The 21,747-nt window shown below is 40.7% G+C and overlaps 1 protein-coding gene across 3 annotated transcripts in view; it reads left to right on the plus strand.

Annotated features, from left to right (window-relative positions):
• LOC146302885 (transcriptional regulator ATRX-like) overlaps positions 1 to 21,747 on the plus strand; it is a 97,514-nt gene that overhangs the window by 12,642 nt on the left and 63,125 nt on the right. For 2 of the 3 annotated variants that reach the window (XM_084697389.1, XM_084697391.1), the window contains exons 7-16: positions 330 to 2,407; positions 9,765 to 9,834; positions 10,968 to 11,101; positions 11,244 to 11,420; positions 13,945 to 14,062; positions 14,279 to 14,378; positions 14,716 to 14,928; positions 15,071 to 15,212; positions 15,347 to 15,456; positions 15,693 to 15,839. In XM_084697389.1, the coding sequence (XP_084553515.1) occupies positions 330 to 2,407; positions 9,765 to 9,834; positions 10,968 to 11,101; positions 11,244 to 11,420; positions 13,945 to 14,062; positions 14,279 to 14,378; positions 14,716 to 14,928; positions 15,071 to 15,212; positions 15,347 to 15,456; positions 15,693 to 15,839 (3,289 nt within the window). The remainder of the gene's footprint in view (positions 1 to 329; positions 2,408 to 9,764; positions 9,835 to 10,967; positions 11,102 to 11,243; positions 11,421 to 13,944; positions 14,063 to 14,278; positions 14,379 to 14,715; positions 14,929 to 15,070; positions 15,213 to 15,346; positions 15,457 to 15,692; positions 15,840 to 21,747) is intronic. The other variant, XM_084697390.1, reaches the window with a different exon arrangement.

Below are 21,747 nucleotides of genomic sequence, written 5' to 3' on the forward strand. Positions count from 1 at the left end.
TTAGTTAAATTATTTTTATGTATAAAGTTTTAAGATGTGGTCTGACGAGACAGAGATGCTAGCCCCAATGTTGGTTTTATTTGACACCAAACTAGCACAGCTTCACCTGATTTTGACACTCCATTGCTTGACCCACGCCCACTTGGCATAAGTGATGCCATTGCAAGCTATCAAATTAGCAAACATGGCAAGACGAGAGAAAAAAACACAATGTTGTCTGCTTTAGCGCTACTGCCGACATTGTGCCATCCGAAAACTACAGCCCTTAGTCACAGTTTGCAATTCTTAAAGTCTTATTAATGTATGCGTCTGTGTTCCCACATATGCAGGTGGTGTGCTGAAGGGGGGAACCTGATCTGCTGTGACTTTTGCAACAATGCTTTCTGTAAGAAGTGCATCCTGCGCAACCTAGGCAGGAAGGAACTGTCCATCATCACAGATGAGAAAAAGAAATGGCATTGTTACATATGCACCGCTGACCCCCTCCTGGACCTGGTCTCTAACTGCCAACGCCTCATAAGCAACCTAGGGCAGCTGTGGAGTAGGCAGGGGAGGAAGGACAAGAAAGGTGAAGGGGACAAAAAGCGTCACAGAGAGCTCAAATATCACAAGCCAATGGTGAATGGGAAGGAGCACTTGGATGGCTCAGGAACTTTGACATTCTCCTACAAGAAGATACAGGTTCCCAAAGAGCTTTTGAAGAAAGCTAAGAGTCTTGTGGAAACTACCGCTGGATTAAATAGCACATTTATAAAATTTATCCAACAGGCAACAGAGGAAAAGCAGGTCGATAGCGCAGTCAGGCACAGGCATTTGAAGGCCTTCAAGTCTGTACTGACTGATTTGAAGAAGGCCCACTTTGCCTTGGAGGCGGCTTTGGAGCCTGAGTTCTTGAAGCAAGTGATGCAGAATGGAGAAGGCAATGCTCTACCAAACAGGACAAGCAGTGAAAAGATTGTTGAGTCTAACCAAACACATGGCAGCTGTGACTTGACTGTCCATAAGGTAAATGAACATAACGAGGTGGAGGACAAGATGGATGAGGCTGAACTAGAGGAAGACAGACAGTCAGCCCAGAAGGATTTGAATGACATCCTCACTACTTCACCACAGGGGTCTGAGACCAATATAGACACCAATAAAGCCAAACATCAGCCAAAGGCTAAATCTGAGACAGAAGAGCCTAATTGTGATGAACGTGCTGCATCGGCTGATGAATTGTCCCTGGATAAGGACATTGTCTCTGTTCCTCCATCTGTTCCTGATGAACTCTTCCAGATGGTGGAGAGCCTCTCGGATACAACAATGCTGTCTCAGGGGAACAACAGCACAGATAATGAAGACAAGACCCTCAAGTTCACCAGGAGATCACTAGACTCCAAAATGCCTCCTCCTAGGGTGAAGAACCTAATTGTTAAACTTACACCTGTTCCTGTGGTTACCACTTGTGGGTCCAAGAGTGAGGACATGGATGAGGGGCTGAAGGAAGAGGAGGTGAAAGAGGAAGAAGAAATGGAAGATGGCACAGGAGACTTAGACCAGCAATGCAATGTAGAGAGTAAACCCTGCCTCAACCGGAGGTCATCCAGAGTGAAGACCACGCCCTTGAGGAAGGTAGCAGATGGTAAGATTGAGACCGACACCTTAAAGGATAACAACAACAGTGACTTTGAAGAGTCTGAAGGGCACAGCAAAACCAGAGCCTCCAAGAGAAATACGAATTTCAAGGCTGAAGAAGGGGAACATTCAAGCAGCGGCACCAAAGCCTCTGCGGAGCTCAAGGCAGAAGATTCTGATTCAGATGAAGTCCCAGAGATCCTCTTTAAAACAATGGCAGTGGATCAGAGCTCAGACGAGAACCAAGGAGTTGCAAAGGATGAATGTGCTGGCAGGAGTTTGAAGAAGTGCTTGTTCAAGCTTGACAAGACATCAACTGCACAAGAGAAAGAAAATACAACTCCTAAGCGGAAACTTGTGTCCATCGACTCAGAGTCAGTTGACAAATACAAGACAATGTCAATGGCTGCCAAAAAGTTCAATAAGAAGAAGCAGAACAGGTCTGAATCCTCTGAAGACACTGACTTGGAGGTGACAATGAAGAGCTTAAGCAAGGGAAAGAGGACGTTTGGCCAGGCCAAGAAGAAGGAAGAGCAAAAAACAAAGGATGACAATAAGGAAGATGCCAAAGCTGGTGACAGAAGGAGGTCGTATGAGAGCAAGCGCAAATCAAAGAGAGGAATCAAAGTAGATACCAAGCAAGAAGATTCTTCCTCCTCCAGTGAGGACATGGAGGAACCGAAGGCAAAGGGAGGGGGGTCAGGGGAGGAGAGTGGGGACCAGCAGAAGATCAAGCCCATTGTGGAGGAGAGTATGGCCACAGGAGGAGACCCCTTTCACCAGTCCTCAGGTCAGTTTGACAGCTAAATGGAAAAAGCAGACAACAGACTTGTGCAATTCAGCATTCCATTGTGTTGTATTTGCCTTTCTCTTAGACATTGTTTACTTTGGGAAAAGCTGTAGTAGCTTCAAACAATTACCACACATGTATCCATAAGATCCATGCTATATGCACCTAGCTAACTAGCAATGTTTGTCAGCTCTTAGTGTTTCAGTTTACATGTTGTTTTGTTTGTTAGAATAACAAAAAACCTACTATATTGTATAGAAAAAGGAGATTCTCTCAAACAAAGGTATTTTGATTGTTTCTCAACTATTGTTGTCACAAAAAAACAGTAGTCCGGTACAAAGTCGGTACTAATACAAAAAAAAACGGTACCATACCCAAACGTTACCGTAGTAACAAGTTCTGGGTCTATCCGGTACCCATGCAGAGTTGGCAACTTTCGACCACTGATGAGCACTGTGTCGCCAAATAAATCTCACAAGAAGTCGATAGAGGCTCTCTTAAAAGTCACTATATTTTATGCTAGTCGCTAGATTTTATAATTAGTTTGGTTTAGGGAGGCAAAAATCCACTAAATCTAGGACAAAGTGGAAAGACAAAGTGGAAAGAGCTATGATGTAAATACTTTGGGTGTGAGGCAGATGACAGCGGGATCATCGTGGATCACCAAAAACAAATTTACAACCATCCCCGTTCATGTACTTTATGGTTTGCAGTAGGGATGGGCATAATTTATCGACGATCGATTATCGATCATTAAGAATTTCGTCGATGAGATTATTGTTTGGAAAAAAAAAAACGCCACAAGCCCACTCAGTTACCGGCGAGTTTCCATGTATTTCAAAAGTAAACAGGAAGAGGTCACGTTGAAGTGTAGCGTGAGACCATTTTGACTTAAAAATTACTTTGTTCACTGCCAACACTGCAAAGCTGAGTATAAATACAACTCCTCCACAACTCAAATGATGTACCACTTGAAGAACGTACATCTGACCCTGGTTAGTGGCAGTGCATCCTGCGCTCGGTGTTAGCACGGAGGAGCTGCGATGCACAACGAGCAGAGAAAATTACCCAACAGATCTGCAAGTCCATCGAGATGGATATGCTACCCTTAAGTATTATTAAGGGCAAAAGTTTTTATGGAGCTTTGTTAATTAGCCGGGAAAAAAAACGAGGGCCAGTTGTGTTTGAGCACCAGCTTCTAGCTGTCGGCTCCGCTTCTAGGAGTTACAGAAATTGTTGTTCTTCTTGTAATACAGATCTCAATGCGGAAACACGTTGTTTTTTCTATTTTCACTGCATTTTGATATAGCCTATAAATCAGTACTGGGGCATACGAAAGGAGATGGCACAACAGCATTAACACATTTTACAGAGGCTTTTAGATGACATAGTTTGCAAAAATGTTGGTGTTTGGGATGTATATTTACATTTAACCCTTTATAGCCAGACCATTCAAATATGGGATCTTAAATCCCCATGGTTCCTGCCTTAATATCTTCACTGTCCAATCACCGATTTTATTTATGAAAACTGTCAGATACTCATGACAAAATAAGCTAACAGCACTAATTGGTAATTAGGGGTAACTGGCTGTGAATAATTAAGGTATCGTCATCATTGTCATCCATCTTTTTCCTAAGTGGAGCCAGAGGAGGATACATTTACATTACAATTAGTCATTTAGCAGACGCTCTTATCCAGAGCGACTTACAGTGAGTACAGGGACATTCTAGGGATGTGCATCTCCATCACTGAGAACGATGCGATACACCTCAATGCACTGCCAATGATCCGATACATTAAAGATACATAAAAGCAACTACTGATACGATACGATTCACCCCTTTTGCGATGCAGTACGATTCAACACAATGCGATTCAATGAGATGCGATGCAAAATAATATGATGCTATGCATTTTAATATGGTACATAATGATTTATTTCTTTGTCAGACAGCAAATCATCAATAACCTAAACAAGTGAAAGTTTTACTTCACATATTAAACAAAGTCTCTGACAAAAGATCAAATAACATCAGGCCTGGACCTTGCCTTAAACCAGTCCTTCTTTCCTGTTGTAAGTGTTCTCTGAATGTAAAAAAAGAGCAACTATTACTGGCAGTCACAAGTTGCTTTAAACACTAACACCAAACACTAAATTGAACATTTACGTCTTACTTTAAGGTTTTTCTCAATGACCGCCATCTCTCGTCTTACTTTGTCGTACACAACAGGGATTTGTTTCTCGGAGAATAGCTTCCTTTTCTTGCTAGGGGTACCGGTGGAGCTAGCCACTGACTGTAGCCATAGCTGAATCCAAGGGGAGGTAGACGTCTCCCCTCTTCAGGTGACTACCTAAATTAGCCGTGCTGCCTGTGTACTTTATAGCAGCACGACATATCTTGCCAATTGTATGGGTCTTATCAAATTGCCCATCTTTCTTGTAAAATCCGAAGTGTTTCCAAACCTTGGATTTATTGCAATTCGTAGAAACGTTTAACTCTTCCACCGCCATGGAGGCAAGAAGGGTGAAGTGCCTTTCCCAAGGACACAGTCATTTTGTACGGCTAGAACTCGAATCGGTAACCTTCTGATCAATAGCCCGATTCCCTAACCGCTCAGCCATCTGACTCCCCATGAGAGATTTCCTACAGTGTTAGATTTACTGGTTCAAATTGAAAATGGAGGCGATATTGAGTAAATAGTTTCTTAACATGTTGTCAATTTTGTCAGTTAAGTCAAAACGTTTTAGTTATGAAGCATTTGTTTGCTGGAGTAACACAAGTTATTTCAGGACATAATTACATGATCTGGCCTCTGCATTGGTGGCAGGCAGCTACTGATCATAGTAGTACTTTATAAAACGGGTAGATGAAATCAAGCATTCTGATGAGATTTTTTCTGATTGAGAGTGAGTCACAGGGTGTGCTTTATTGAGCCATAAAGTACTGTATGCCTGTTTACATTTACCTTAAAGGGGAGCGTTCCATATTAGTGCACACTCAAAATAACGGTAAGATTTTGCGCGACCATTAGGGTTAGAGTTTGAGTAATATCCTTGCTGGAGAAGGCACTTCCAACACCGAGCCACCAGCAAAGAGAGCAATAGTGGTCGGAAGCGATGTCATCAGAGACGAAGGGGACATTAGAAACGTTTTTCACGGATGCACAATTAATGGAGATATCCAAATCAACATAAGCAAACTTTAACAGCCTAATGTTAGTCTATCGAGTCTTAAGTCACTCGTAACTAGTTTACAGCATATATAGCATATACCCAGTGCCTTCAAAACATGATTGATTTAGAATGTTAAGACCTAATGTTTAAATTAAATATTATTTTATTGAAAGTGTCCCATTGTCAATTTTGTTATTTTAAAGGCAACTTTTATAAAATGAGCGATGTGAATGAATGAGATGGTGCGAAATCCTAGCTAGGCTAACAAACATGATGTTCACAATGCTGCTTGTCCGTTGCATAGCAACAGCCACACGTACAGGACTATTTTCTCTCGGCTACTGAAATGCGATACACAAAGTTTGTTGGCGATAACTATTTTGTGCTGAAAGGCAGCTTACTATTTATATATATATATATATATATATATATATACACACACACACACACACACACACACACACACACACACACACACACACACACACACACACTTTATTTTGAACACTTACTAGGTCCATAGATTACAAAACAACATACAAACATATAATAAAAACACGAGGTACATCATTTTCTGAGGACATTCAGACGCCAATGAGTCAACATATTTGAAAAATAACGTATAGAGCTTAGTGCTGGATTGGTTAGTACCAGGATGATACTGTTCATAGACGTTGTAAGTCTGCACATGCAGCTGTACATGAGTCTGCGCAGCACTGCAGGGCAGGTGGGCACATCCGCATTGACAAACATTTGGCTTGCACTGCTCCATCGCGGTACCCGTAGCAGCATCTGCAAGCCATCATTATAGGCAACATTCAGTTTATGCATACTACTCTTTTTGTAGTGCCTCCACAGGTGGGCAGTATACATGGGGGTACAGTATGCTTTGAACAGTTTGGTCTTAACTGGTGGTGAGCATGCACCAAACTTTCGGATCAGCATATTGGCTTGTCCATAGAGCATTCGACACTGTCTATTTATGTCTCTGTCATCAGACAGGTCAGCACAGATGTAATGTCCCAGATATTTACAATCATCGATGACATTTAGTTTGTTTCCAGACAAGAAGAAGTCAGGGGAAGAGAGTTTAGAGTCCCCCCTGCTCCAGACAATCATGATATTACTTTTCTTTGCGTTGTATTGGATATCAAAATCTGATCCATATTTGGAGCACACCCGTAACATCTCTTGTAGACCAGCACTATATGTACAGATAATCACTAAATCATCAGCATACATAACATATAATGTTGCAGGTGCCGGCCGTCTGCTGCGCGTTGGGCATAACAACACCCTTGAACACGTACTTTATTGACGATACACTACTGCCTCACGTACCTTATTGTTTAAGTATAGCCTTGTTTTTTTTCAGATTTCTCGGAAACTTGCTCAATAAACATAAGCTAGCTACCCTGTGTACTGCTTAAGCTAAATATCTATAAGTTATTTGCAGAGGTTTCAGGTACAAAGTACAAATACTTTGTTACCTTACTTAAGTAGACATTTTGGGTATCTATACTTTACTGGACTAATAGCGCTCGCCGTCTCGCCTCATTTACATTCCAAAACAGGCTATTGATAACATTTAGTCATTTAGAAGTCATTTAGCAGACACTCTTATCCAGAGCGACTTACAGCAAGTACAGGGACATTCTCCCCAAGGCAAGCAGGGTGAAGTGCCTTGCCCAAGGACATAGTCATTTTGCATGACCGGGAATCGAACCAACAACTTTCTGATTAATAGCCCAACTCCCTAACCGCTCAGCCATCTTATAAAATGCCTCTGGAGTTTGACTTTTTGCACCATTACACTATTTGTAGGCAACTAGTCATCATATCTTCCGCTCCATGAAACACGTTTATGCTCAGTGGAAAATATATATGGTTCTTTAATGTATTTGCATTGTACGAAAATGCGTTCATTTTAAATGGGCATAAACGCCCAATGCATAAACATTATAGTCAGTATGGCCTTTAGATAAATACTTCAAGTGGTTTTGAAACAAGTACTTTTACACTTTTACTTGAGTAAAAAGCTTGAATTGATACTTCAACTTCTACAGAAGTCTTTTTAAACCCTAGTATCTGTCGTTCTACCTGAGTAATGAATGTGACTTTTGATACCTCTGTTTATTTGGCCCATTTGGTCAATTGTGGAAGAAAGTCTAACTTTTTGAGTGTAGCTAGCACTAGCTAGTTCATTTTTTGGGGGAGGATTCCGTTTTTTTATGTTTTTCCAATAAACACTAGAATGGTCATAACTTTTAAACAAAAGATATGTCCAATCTGTCTGCTGTTCTACATTGCCCACATAATTATGCCTGTGGTGTTTCTGCAGCTGTCTTGCCGTTTTAGTCGCTAGTTTAGCTAAAATAATGTTCTACTAAAGGTAATCGCACGAGACGTTGGGACGGATAGTAAGCCACCGTGAGCTTCACTTTTTGCCACAAAAACTTATAATGAACCTAAACCGTGCAATGGAACGTAAAATCTAATACAAGCAACGCAATCGTGAGCAAGACAAACCTTTTGACGATTTGAAAATAGAGTTGTTTTTTTTTGCAGTGGGGGAAAATCTGTCTGAACACCACCCCCCCACGGCCAAAAACAAACTGCCAACCCTAACCCTATATTTTAGAGCAGGTTGATGTCATAGTCTAATAGCTAATTTAATATTACACACATTTTTGTCTTATTTCCCCCAAATAAATTGTTAGGCTACTTAAAGACACTGTACACTCAAAGTATGTTCTAAATGGCATAAATGCTGCCATTTAATAATTGACAAAACAACTTATTGTAAATGGTCAGTAGCCTAGCCTATCGATTAAGGTAGGCCACTCGGAATCATGTACGCTGTCTGCTTCATTTGATCTTGATGGGCTAAGCAATCTGTTGCAAATAATATCTGTATACCCACTATGAATTAAAACTACTTGCGCATAATAATGCACCTAAAATACAAAAAGGAGCAAGAGCATGTGCAATTTCGCTAGCAAGGGAAGGATACAAACAATGATAAACACCAGTTAACTGAATTATATTTGCAAGAACTATAGACGAATACAATAACATGCTTAAATGAACTGACAACATAAGTTATACGACTTACAGTTCTAATGGACGCACACACGCAATCTGTGCTGTGAAGCGCGTCTGTGCTATTCTCCGACCTGCCCTGTAATAATCACTGCTGATAGACGGCCTAAAATTTTGTACAGCCCTATTTCTGATACCGTGGCGGCAGAAATTTCAATCAACTTCACAATCAACATAGCGGAAACACTCGCTAATTAATTATTTATGTGATGACCTATTCTGCAGGTAACCAATTCGATTTGTTGTTCAAGTTTTATGTCTCGTGCTGTAAAACTATTGTTGTAAAATGACACTGGTGGCATTGCTTGCATTCGTGATATATGATGACTAATGAAGGCTAACCACTTACTAACTGAGAGTGAGGTCATCACGGGAAATATCAAACAGGCGCTTTAACGTGTCAACCGAGCTTTGACAAGGTTGATATGCCAAAACCGAGGTTAGATATGGATAGTAAAACTCAGACTGATCACTTTCGCTCATTTTGACATTTTCGTCGGAGGGCATTACGGATCCGTATTGAGCTGTGAGTGGGACACCACGTGGAGGGCATGACTGCGCATCAGCCAATCGTAACGCTCGTACTGTTGTTGCCTTTAAATAATAGCCAGTAACGTCTTGTTTTACATATTTACAGAACAATTACTATACCGTGATATATACCGTAACCGTGATATAAAATTACTCATACCATGATAGAAGATTTTGGTCCTATCGCCCACCCCTACACCCAATAATAAATGTATATGAGAGAGAATATAGGTTGCGCCTTGCCATCGGCAAGCAAACCCAATAAATTCTGATGAATCAGATAAAGCCTTCTGATGTGTTTATTACTCTTTCAGCAATTATAACAGTGGATCTGGATATAGGATATGATAGCTCTAAGTACCACCTTTCATGCAAGCCCACAATTATGGAAAGTAATATATTTTTATCCTAGTATGGATAAAGTATTTGACCAAGGTCAAAGTTACCAAGTTAACAGAGAGTCAGTAGTCAACTGAGTGTAGGGATGCGTATGGACTGTTGTATTCTTTGGTCCTTAATCTTTTGACTTATTTGTTGCTTGTATAGGTGATGATGAAGAGGGTAACGATGACATTCAAATGGCAGATGACGATGATGATGACGATCCCGAAAACAGGTAAGAGTTGTGTAAGAAGACCCAGAAAATGTCCCCCACCTTTACAACACCAATATAAAACACCACACTAGCACATCAAACTTAAATAACCTCTGTATTCCTCAACTTTATTCATACTTATATAGCATTATAACCATATTTAGCTCATGTTGATCCCTGAAAAGTCATACCGTTGACCCTGTTTTCAACTATTTCTTAACACTAGAAGCGCTGAGCCAGTTTTACCTACTAGAAGCGTGGTTAGTGCACAAAATTCGCTTATTTAATCTATTAAGTCCGTAGATGTAAAGGGAGCAAAACGTAGGCTATTCTAAATGATCTGTCAGGATAGTTGTAGTAGTTAGGCCGCTTACTTGATTTATCAAATGCAACTTTCATTTTATGTGCTGCTGCCCTTGCGTAACCCGCCATCTACATAAAACCAAAATACACATTCTCAACCAATATATTATCCCCTGCCTATTATAGGCTACACTGTCTGTCTTTCTGAAAATTGTTAAATTGAATAGGCTTAGTATCAAGAGGCTAACGTCAAGTAAATCTCTAGCCTAGAATTTCTGAACAAATTATGTGGCTCTCATTTTTGCAATACTTTATGTCCTGACATAAATTAAGGACATGTTTGCCTGTATAACTTGATCTAATTAGACCATTGAATGTTTATGATGTCCCTGTGTGTTTGTTTATACTTGACTGGGACAACAACGCAATCTTGTCAGCCGACTATATAATGTTGATGATGTTGGGCTACTATAGACCAATTGCAGTCTAACCTGTAATGTGTTTGACATCCATTTAATTTTGCTGAATGATTGAATGACAAAAATGCTCTAATGAAATTATTACTGACAAACGACACGGAAATAAATTACTGATTGACAAAGGCAAGTTCATTTTCCAACCTTGCCTTTAGCGCAAAAATCTTCATCTAGTGACCATTACATGTCAGTAACGGTGTCCCTGTCTGAAGACAAGTGTTATTTGAAGCCTAACTGCGCTATAAGTGGGGGAAAACAGCTTGGCACTACTAGTATTAACCACTTACCTTGCCATGAGCTAGACTTTGCTGACAGGAAGTGGGGATTAGCCCAGCTGGACTGTTTCTGATTAAATACTTAAACAAACTACCAAAGGATTGCCAAGAAGATGCTCCTGGCCCAGATCAAATCAAATTATTCTTCTGGAGCTGAGACTTCCTCTGAGAACGAAGAATTGGACAACGAGGATAATAAGTCAAAGAAGTTGGCCAAAGAAGAAGATGAGGAAGGTGAGCTAGATTGTACCACTGAAGCTTTTGAATGGTTTTGTTTACCAAAGATTAATTTGGCTCTGTAGTTTCAGAAATATATTTTATTGTTTTTGATTTTCAATAAGTGGTTCTCCCTTGTTTTCTTGTGCTCACACTTTAGAAGAGGAAGATGAGGAGGATGATGCTGACTCTGGTTCTGAGGTGGATGTGAAAAAGGGTGGCCGACGCCACCGTCTGCTTAAACACAAGCTCTCTCTAAGTGAAGGAGAGTCAGGAGATGAGAAACTTGTTTCCAAAGGCAAGAAAAAGGAGACAAAGAGGAAGACCCGGCGGAAAGGTATGTGATTGAATTGGAGTCAGTTGTCATAGACTTGGCATGAGACATGAGTCCACTTTATATGTATCACTATATATTATTAAAACGTATGTCTTGATATATTTTAATACTATAATAGAGTAATGGGTTTTAGTAAAAATATTACAGAGAAAACAACATTCCAGTTAGGCTTCAAGCAGAGCTATTGTCCACACATTGAAACCATGGAGTGGCTGGATTACCATCCTAAGTCAAATTATGTCATAGCCATGCCATGACCAAGCAACAGAGGGCAATACAACCATTTTGACACCCAACTACAAGGTCTAGATCAGTGGTTCTCAACCCTGGTCCTCAAGTACCCCCTGTCCTGCCCATTTTAGATGTTTCCCTGCTCCAACACACCTGATTCAAATGAATGGGCATTATCCAGCTCTACAGAAGCCTGTTAACGACCATTCATTTGAATCAGGTGTGTTGGAGCAGGGAAACATGTAAAAAGTGCTGGACAGGGGGTACTTGAGGACCAGGGTTGAGAACCACTGGTCTCGATAACCTCGGCATATACCCCTTCGATGGAAACCGGCTGCTGGTGGGTTTAGACTTGCGAAAGTCAACCAATTTCCTTGTTAGAACCTCTCTTTGTGCATGGGGGCCGAAACAGGAGATGACCTTCCCCAAACTGTTGTCATAAAGATTTAAGTACACAATGACTCAATGATACTTTATGCTTTCGCATTAATATTTTTACCAGTAAAATACAAGCTTACGAGCCTGAAACCCTGAAAAACATCCTCTGTTGTTTATTTGGCTTGATAATGTCCCCATGCAGAAAGCAAAGTCCATACAGACATGCTTTCCTGAGTTTGGTGTGGAAAAACGTGACCCTTGATCCTTGACCTAAACACCTTTGGGGAAAAATGCTCATGCCCTCATCAAGCCAGGTCTAATCACCCCAAATCAGTGCCAAACCCCTTAATGTTCTTGTAAGCAAAACATCCCACATATATACTCCAAAACCTTGTGTCTTGTGCCTTCCCAGATAAGTGGTAGCTGTTATAGCAGCAAAAGAGGCCCCAACTCCATATTAATACCTTTTTGTAAAGGGATGTCCACAAGCTTATATAGGTGAGATGATCAGATGTCCAAATGCTTTTGGCCATATAGTGTATGTTGTTTAGATGCCTATAGTTAGCCTAGGAGCAGTTTCCTCACTGAAATGATCAGAATCAACAGCAAGCAAATGGGGCTATAAAGAAGTTCTGTTGGTTTGTGGGTTGTACAGAAATGTAAATTAAAAACAAAATAAACGCACCTGCATTTCAGAGTAGTGGTAACAGAATCAGTTATGGAAGTATAGGCCATATCCAATCATAGCCCCATAGCCATAGAAGGTTTCATATATATTAGTATTATAATTGGACCAAAACGCTGTTCTTATATGTCCAGAGACGTTATAAGAAATCCGCGAAACCAAACGATTTACAGACCTAGCAAGCGGTTGCCTTGGAGATGTTGACAACATGGCGTCTGCACCAGATTCCACGTGTTTGATTTGGGATTCTCCTACGTGTTGTTATATTATATAAAAAAACGAATATGGACTTTCGACAGATCTACCAACAGCTTTGTAAGCAGAGATTTGTTAAAACGTTTGTTAACCGAGACCGTAGGTCGAGGTCAAGAAGTCCAAATTTGCAGTTTGTCGTATTACCAGACTTGGTAACCACCTGTTTGTTTACTACACCAATTTGCACCGAACATTGCTCGCTCTTTGTCGGATTTCAAAAAACCAAACTACTTCCAAATAATTGAACAAGACTAACTCTTTTTCTCAACAATTTCTTCATTGGAAGTTGCTCCCTCGCCATTGCTATCGCTGCCACTGTTTTCGGCAATAAGACTAATTTTCCCCGGTTAACATTAGCTACGTACTCCACTCGACGTGCTCAGTATATTTTAGTGAGCGTAGGCCACCATTTCTCCGCAACTTTCTGCTGCATCACAGAAATTAAATGGACTGTTGTTCCTAATTTTTCTCTATCGATATTATCGATATTATTGAAAATGAATTAATGTTCCGATATCTTTATCGAGGGAAGTCATTACTTCGATAGTTATTTTTATCGATTTATCGCCCAGCCCTAATAGCAATAATTATATGCGTTGCTACATGCATACATGCAGAAATTGTTTACAATATTTTCAGGCTTCAACCAGTGCTGCTCAAGCATAAAGACTTGGTCAGGGAGAGAAAGAGAGAGATTCGTTAGGCATTGAAGAAAGAGGAGAAGAGGAAGACAGCATCCAACATAGCTAATACATATATATTTAATAGAAGAAAAAAAAGTTGTGTAATGAATGAACCCCCCCCCCCGCCACTAATTGCTTTCTAGTCTGTGGGAAACACTGCTGCATCATGTAAAATGATGATTATCAGCAATAGATTTCCGTCCGAGAACCGTCCTAGTGTGCGATTGTTCTTGATTCTCCTCTCTTTTATTAATGTTTCCCTCTTCCTTTCATCCCCCTGACCCGTGTCCAGTGGGTAGTGATGACTCCGAAGACTCTGACTTTGAGAAGTTGGAAACCAGTTGTGAGGACTCAGCCATGAGTGAGGAGGTCAGCGATTCAGAGAAGGAGGGAACCCGCCGCAAGACCAGGTGAAGAGAGACACATTTTCATACAATATTCAACATGAACAAATTCGGATCATAAAAATGTGGGTTTCTACTTGAGATTACCAAAAATGTTTCATATTTGCTGCTTTGCAGAAAAGCCTCACTGATTACCTTATTATATGTTTGATGTGGTAAACATTCACCAGTTTTGTGTAAGACTTGCTTGTATAAGTTGAACACTAAATTAATTCCAATCAGATCTTCCAAGAAGAAGGGAGAGGACAAGCAAAGGAGCTACCACCAGAAAAAGAAAAGGCGCAGAATTAAGGTCCAGGACTCTTCCTCCAGCAATGAGAAGGTAAAAGGAGATAGCGGATGTGCGTGGACTCCCTTACAATCGGGTTTACAATTGACTTTGGGTTGGATCCTGTATAGTTATTGCTGCTTTTCAACTATTGAGATGCAGTGCTGCTGCTTCCTGCTCTGATTATGTGAGTCTTATTGGTAAAAGCAGCTTTTTTACCATAGTACATGCTAAACTCTCGTCCGCTCATTTGATTGTTTGACCAAGACCTGTTCTAATGATAAATAAGTACATGTTTGGCTGCAGCGGTTAGGTTTGTGGTGGATTTTGCTCTAAGTAATTGTTTGATCAAGAGTTGAGCCATCTGTGTCCATGTTTGTGGTTCTCTCAGAGTGGTTCAGGAGAGGGAAGTGGCTCTGGGGAGGAGGGAGATGATGACAAAGGGACCCCCAAGGGCCGCAAAAAGATACGCAAGATCCTCAAAGATGACAAGCTTCGAACAGAAACAAGGGATGCTCTGAAAGAGGAGGAGGACAGAAGGAAACGCATCGCAGAGAGGGAGGCCTTGAGGGAAAAACTTAGAGAGGTAAACCTCTTAAATCAGGTAAAAAAACGAATCGATGGATTGATTATTCACACTTTGTCTGAGGAGTTAAACCCTATATACGAGGTACCCATTAACATTCTGTCTCCTTTCCGCTATTCTCTCCGCCCCCATCTCTACTCCCCTCTCCACTTCCCTCTAGACTATTGTTGTGCAGGAGTCCTCCCAGATAGTGTGTCCAATCACAACCAAGCTGGTTCTGGATGAAGACGAGGAGACCAAGGAACCTATTGTGCAGGTGCACAGAAACCTGGTTACAAAGCTTAAACCCCACCAAGTTGACGGTGAGAACACAAGCGCACAGACAAATGACCACACGTGTACTGTACGTATAGACACATGCTTGAAAATGCCCATGTGAAAGTTATGTTTTAATGAAGGCTACATGTGCGTAATTTATTTTGTGTGTGTTTTGCAGGAGTGCAGTTTATGTGGGACTGCTGCTGTGAGTCAGTGAAGAAAACCAACACATCATCAGGCTCAGGCTGCATCTTGGCTCACTGCATGGGTCTCGGCAAGACTCTGCAGGTAGGACTGGATCTACCCTTCTTACAGCTTTATCATAGTTCTGTCTTGTCCTTCCCTCTTTGTACCTCTTTCTTGTGCATTATTACACTCTTTGTCTGACCCTCCTTCTCTTTTTTCTTTTTGCCGCTTTCTGTTTCTTAACTTATTTGTCTCTCTTTTGTGAGAGGACTTTCCCTGAAATCTAACCTTAATCAGAGAACATGTAGTCTGACTGTGGTTTCTGCTGTGTCCCCTAGGTGGTGACATTTCTCCACACCATGCTACTCTGTGAAAAGATGGAATTTAGCACAGCGCTGGTGGTGTGCCCCCTGAACACTGTGCTCAACTGGCTCAATGAATTTGAGAAGTGGCAGCATGGCATGAAGGACGAGGAGAGCCTGGAGGTAAGAGATTCTGCTGTTGGTATCATGATAGTTCTACTGTTACGAAGATGTTGCTGTTTGTACCCTGATAGGGCCCTGCACTGAACACCGGGTGACACTGCCCATTTTGAGGACTTTTTAAGCACATATTTTGTGGGGGATATTTTGTGTTTTCACTCTTCAGGTAGATTTCAGGACTTGAAGACGTAAATAGTTTATGTTGGCTCGAACACCATGATGAGTTTGACAACTCAACTAATAGCATCAGAGGAGAGTAAGGTGTGAGATATAATGTCCCTGCCAACAAAAAGCAAGCCCTATTAACCAAAACATTAATTTAAAATAAGTAGCTTTGAACAAACTCTTGCTTGCCATATATGTATTGGTTCTGAAGTCATATGGTAAGCAGAAACTGTTGTGGAATTATTTTGTAAGAATCAATTGTTAAACTGAATTGAAGGTTTTTCATGCTGTTATTTATCAGCACAATCATAACCATCTTTGATACACAAACATCAGACAACAACACAAAACACCTTTGTCATAAACATAAGACAGTAACACAAACCACCTGGCCATGAATCAGATGGGATCAGAAGTAATGCACACAACAGGGTCTCACAAGTTCTAACCTCAATACAGCTTCATCTAGCATGACACAAAGAAAATTCCATACAGCTCCATCTAGCATTCTAGAGTGGAACTGGAAAATCCAGCAGACACCAGAGGGGTGTTCCATCAACGTTGATTAAGGGAAAGCGAGACTTATTTTGCCAAGTCTTACTTACTTTAGCGAGAGTTCCGTTCCATTAAGGTGGATTATTCTAGTTGTAGCTACGTAACCAAGGATCGGGACTAGCCTGATCCATGTCAGGCTAAAAGTCAAGCTAAACTAAAATGTGTTGCAAATAATTTCAAACAGGCTGAAACAGAATCTCAAAAGACCGTTCCGTCGAGTAAATTCCTGCGCTCAAAGCACTTTACGGTGCGTTCACACTGCAGACTTTTTTACCGCTCAGCACCGCCGGCCTTCCCACAGTGCACCACGTTCGGGGGCGTGCCAGACAGATTCATTCAGAGCTGTAGTTCTCTTAAATCACTGTTGTAGTTCTATAATGTCATGGCAAATGTGCAGACAAAATACAACTTTTACACACATTAAGCAATAATCCGACACGCTTTCTAGATCTGACATGATCTTATCTTCAGCACACAATAGGTTATCTTTTTCCACACTTTTTTTAGGCCGAGTGAAAGATTAAATGCCACCAGCACTCTATGTAACGGGTCTTTTTCCGGCTGGAAAAAAAGATGCATCAGACATAAACGTTGACATGTGTAACCTTTTATTATATTACTCGAAATCTGTGCAAATCATTCGCTAGATTATGACTTGCCTCTACACATTCACTGTATGGATAGCGAGTGGCCGCCAGCCAGCATTTCAGCGTTGAATGTCAATCGTGTGCCGGGTGAGCTATAGACTATGCAGCTAGCACAGAAGAAAGTTACGTAATGTGAAGAAACTGAATTAAAGTACAAAATACAACAAACCAAGGACGCCGACAACCTCAGCAACCCTGCGCCAGGCATATTTTTTTTTGTTTACGTCTCTGTAATCTAACATAGACGTATCATACAATACTGGGTATGAAGACACATACGATGAGTTGCTCTTCCATCTTGAAAATTGTCAAAGTTTGACTCAAACCTAGAAATGTTTACCATTACCAACAGTTGCTACGTTACAAGAAACAAGAAACCAACCCGATTGGCCATCGCTGGCGTTTTCACGCTCCTCATTTACATAAAGTTCAGAAAATCCAACTTTCGCTGCCCCGCTCGCCTTCCCACAATGCCCTATGCGAGCTTCGCCGCCCCGCTCACCTTCCCACAATGCCCTACGCGGGCGTCAACGCCTGGTTTCATTGAAAATGAATGGGAAGCCGACGCCCCGCTCTGCCCGCCCCGCTGCAGTGTGAACGCACCGTTAGTCCGTGTTCGGGAACGTAAATTCAGACTTTTTGAAGTGCAGACATGAATGATTCGCGTGTTAAGGCCTACTTCATCTCCCAAAAATATATTAAAATATATAATATTATAAATAAAAATATTGACGTAAAATAAGGCCTTAGAAACTAAGCAGAGCCTCAAGACAAGTTACAATCAATTATGGCGTATCCGTTCTTTGACAAGCCTGTGGTGGATGAAGGTGCTCAGATTATACAAAGAGCGTTTATCCCACCAGCCCCAAGGGTCTTCAGAGACAGAAGCAGTGCTTCCCTGAACAGTATCTGTGGAAGAAGTATAGGTTCAGCAGGCCCAGCATAGTTTATCTAGATAGATTTAATTGTCATTCTTAAATAAAATAAAACATATTAAACAATAAAATAGAACAGTGTTATTTTATATATATATATATATATATATATATATATATAAAATAACACTTTAGCAACTCTTAAGGATGGCAATGAACACATAAGAGCAGCCTACCATCCTTAGTAGAAAGTAATAGAAATGAGAGTAGACTATAATAGTAGAAAGGAGGGTAGTAGACTGCAGTTTATGTAGGTAGGCCTAGACTATGTAGTCTGCTGGAATCACACAAGGAAGCAAACCCACTGAGCCAAGCCTTGACACTGTTCAGTCTGTCTGCATCTGTCTATGTCTTTGCATGTGGGACGTTCTTGAACTATGCCAGGAAATATGAAGGGTATACTTTGCTCCAAGCTGTACCTGAATATTATCATCAGTTTTTCAGGTAATCGTGAAACACAAAGAATCAAGGAGACTTTTTATTCAATTGTATAAAGTATTTTCATTGTTTAAAGTAGCCTATATGTTGACAAGCCTCTATAATACCTCTCCTCTGGCTTCCCCAATATTATAGGTGCAATATACTGTCCCCATGGGTGTCCCATTGGAAGACTCAGGGAGTGACTGCCTGGTGCCCCCATGGTTGAAAGTGTTTCTAAAATGCCTTTGAGTGGCAAAAATAAGACCAAGTGCCCTACTGTCTGCCATTCACATTGTGAAATATGCTTAAGTGCCCAGGATGCCCCACGCAATAAATGACAGTGTGCCCTCTTTAAATGTAAAAACATGTCTTAATGAGTTCCTTTATAGTATAGAAAATGTGATGCAGTATCCAATATGGTGCCCTTATAATGGCCTAAATTGGACTGTTCCCATGCCCTTACTTCCAATGGTAAAGGGTGCTGTTATGAAGTGCCCTTTATGCTGCCCCTACATGAGTGTGCCACATGTTGCCCTTTCCAAAGAAGACAATTAGATGCTGTGCCCAACAGTCTCCCCTAATGTTTCCAGTAGGGCATGCTTTCCCAAAGTGAGTCTATCACTGTCCAAGCCCCTTCTGGATCTGTGGAGGCAGACTATTTTAATTGAAAATACTTGTGATATAATAATGCTAGTCATGCTGAGCAATTTAAAATGACTGTTCTGCCAAACAAAGTGTGCAGTTTGGGTCACCTTCTGATCTAAAAAGTCAGTGCTGGATCTGTGCAATACTAGTCATTTCAGTGAATCCCTATTTCAGTCATGGTTATCTTTCCCTTTTATCTTAAAGCTCAGCATTTAGCTTATCAGTTAATAAGTGCGTGTGGCAAAGTTATTTTTAAGTAATTTGTTGATTTTGTTCAAGATGTGAAGACAAAAACATTATTAGCCCACATCAAGTGCAATTAACCATGGCTTCCTTCAGTGTTTTGAATTTTATCCTGCAATTTTAAATTGCTCCCAAGTTCTTTTTTGGGCTATTATTCTCAATCTCCTGTTGAGAATATCGGCCATAGATAGCCTGTCAGAACGGTTTTAGACAGCTCATCAAATTACGCTAATTATCAGTAGGCCTACATGCATATATATATATATATATATATATATATATATATATATATATCTAGTAGATTTGGTGGGTACAATTTACTCATGTTAACGGTCGTAATAGTTTGACAAGTTGTCTCCCTTGCCATGTTAATTGCGGCAACATTGCCCTTTTTGGGGACAACTCCAAAAAAACTCAAATCTATTTACGCTGCTGAACCACCTTTCTGCTGTTTTACGCTTTGCTTTTTGCGACATAACTCCTATTTTTGACGATCGCCTGATCTGGGCTGCAGAGTCTAAGCTTATTGAGGTCTAGCTTGAATTAGCATTGCCTATTAGTGGAACGGAACGTTAGTGGAACGGCTTCGGGCTTAAGTCTAAGTTGACGTTTACCCAAGTGAGACTTATTCGTGTTAGCGCGACTTGCGTTAGCGACGTTGATGGAACACCCCGCAGCCCTACCCAGCTGATGGCCCTGAACTCCAAAGAACATCCAAGACAATCCCATACAACTGCCTCTAGCATTCTAGAGTGGAACCAGAGAATTCCGTCGACACCAGCACTACCCAGCTGATGGCCCTGAATGCCAAAAAACATCCTTCAACACACAATTTTATAGTACACAGTTCTCAAAAGTCATTGGTCCATCCACAATCACAATAGACATGCAGCTGTCCCATGACCCTTCTTATCATTAACTCCTAATACAATAACCATCATAAACCCTCAGACAAATTGTCCTAAAACAGTCTCAGATTTTTCCTAGATTCACCCCTTAGCAGCTCATCACATCATAAACTCCAGGAAATTTCCATATATTAAATGTTGAACTTCCCTTGTATGGTCATTACTAGGAGTAATATCATCTATACTGTTAGCCATCTGTCCTAACACAACAACTGCTCTGTTTATCAATTAACTCATACAACCCTTTAAACAATGATCTAACCACACTTTAAACACATTTAATTTTACACACATACAATAAAATTCCATATCACTACATTGCCATTAGGGTGGAAATCTTTTCGTACCTTACAACAGCGGTCCCCAACCTTTTTTGCGCCACGGACCGGTTTAATGTTGCAATATTTTCACGGACCGGCCTTTAAGGCGTGGCGCATAAATACATAAAATAAAATTATACGACCGGCATACAAACGGTGGCATTTTCTAAATACAATAATAAACGTGAATCCACTGTGTACTCTTATGCAACTTTATTAGCAGCGGCCTCGTAACATCGTGCCAACAACATAACATAAATCCTCTCTGCCCTTATTATGTCCATGACTCTGCGGCTCTGCCCCGCTCTGCCCCAAACACTCTCTGGTCGCTATGGTAACATTTAAACATGCCTTCAAAATAAGACGCAACACAAAAACAAATATTTAAAGTGCATTTTTTTTTTATAAAACTGAAATAATGTAATTATTTATTCTTTCTCTGCGGACCGGTACCAAATGACCCACGGACCGGTCCGCGGCCCGGGGGTTGGGGACCGCTGCCTTACAATTAATTTGAATTGATTCTTGGGGGTCACGATTCGATACAAAATGTGAATCGTTTTTTTCCCCCAGCCTTAATTGCCATCTTACTGCTGTATTATCATGAATATAGTCATCACATCAGTGCTACAGAGTTGGACAATATGACAAATACATGAGCAATCGACGGTGGGCTGAATCCATCTAGGTGTTTTTTTTTTCTTGGTGGTATTTTGCAGATTTAAAGTCCTTTTGTTTTGGTTATTTAAATTTGAATATATGTTATTTTGTAAGTGCATGTTTTGCAAAATCCTTTACTATTGATGGCTGGGTAACTTGGCCTCGTGCAGTTGATGTGGCTGCTGTTGTCAGTGCTAAAGTAGCACGTTCAGCCAAATGATGCACCGACAAATAATGGTGCAACCAATCACAAAGCTCTAAGTACAGAACAAACCACTGTTTTGAATCACACATCTGATCATTTTTTGGATGAGCAAAAAAAGGACAACCAATTGACCTTCTGCTTTCTATTTATTTGATTATTAACATTAATAATCATGCAACTTAAAGGATGCTGGAGGCTTTTCAAGTTT

Source organism: Hypomesus nipponensis, chromosome 1, assembly GCF_054491055.1.
Source record: "Hypomesus nipponensis isolate SF chromosome 1, ASM5449105v1, whole genome shotgun sequence".
Lineage (NCBI taxonomy): Eukaryota > Metazoa > Chordata > Actinopteri > Osmeriformes > Osmeridae > Hypomesus > Hypomesus nipponensis.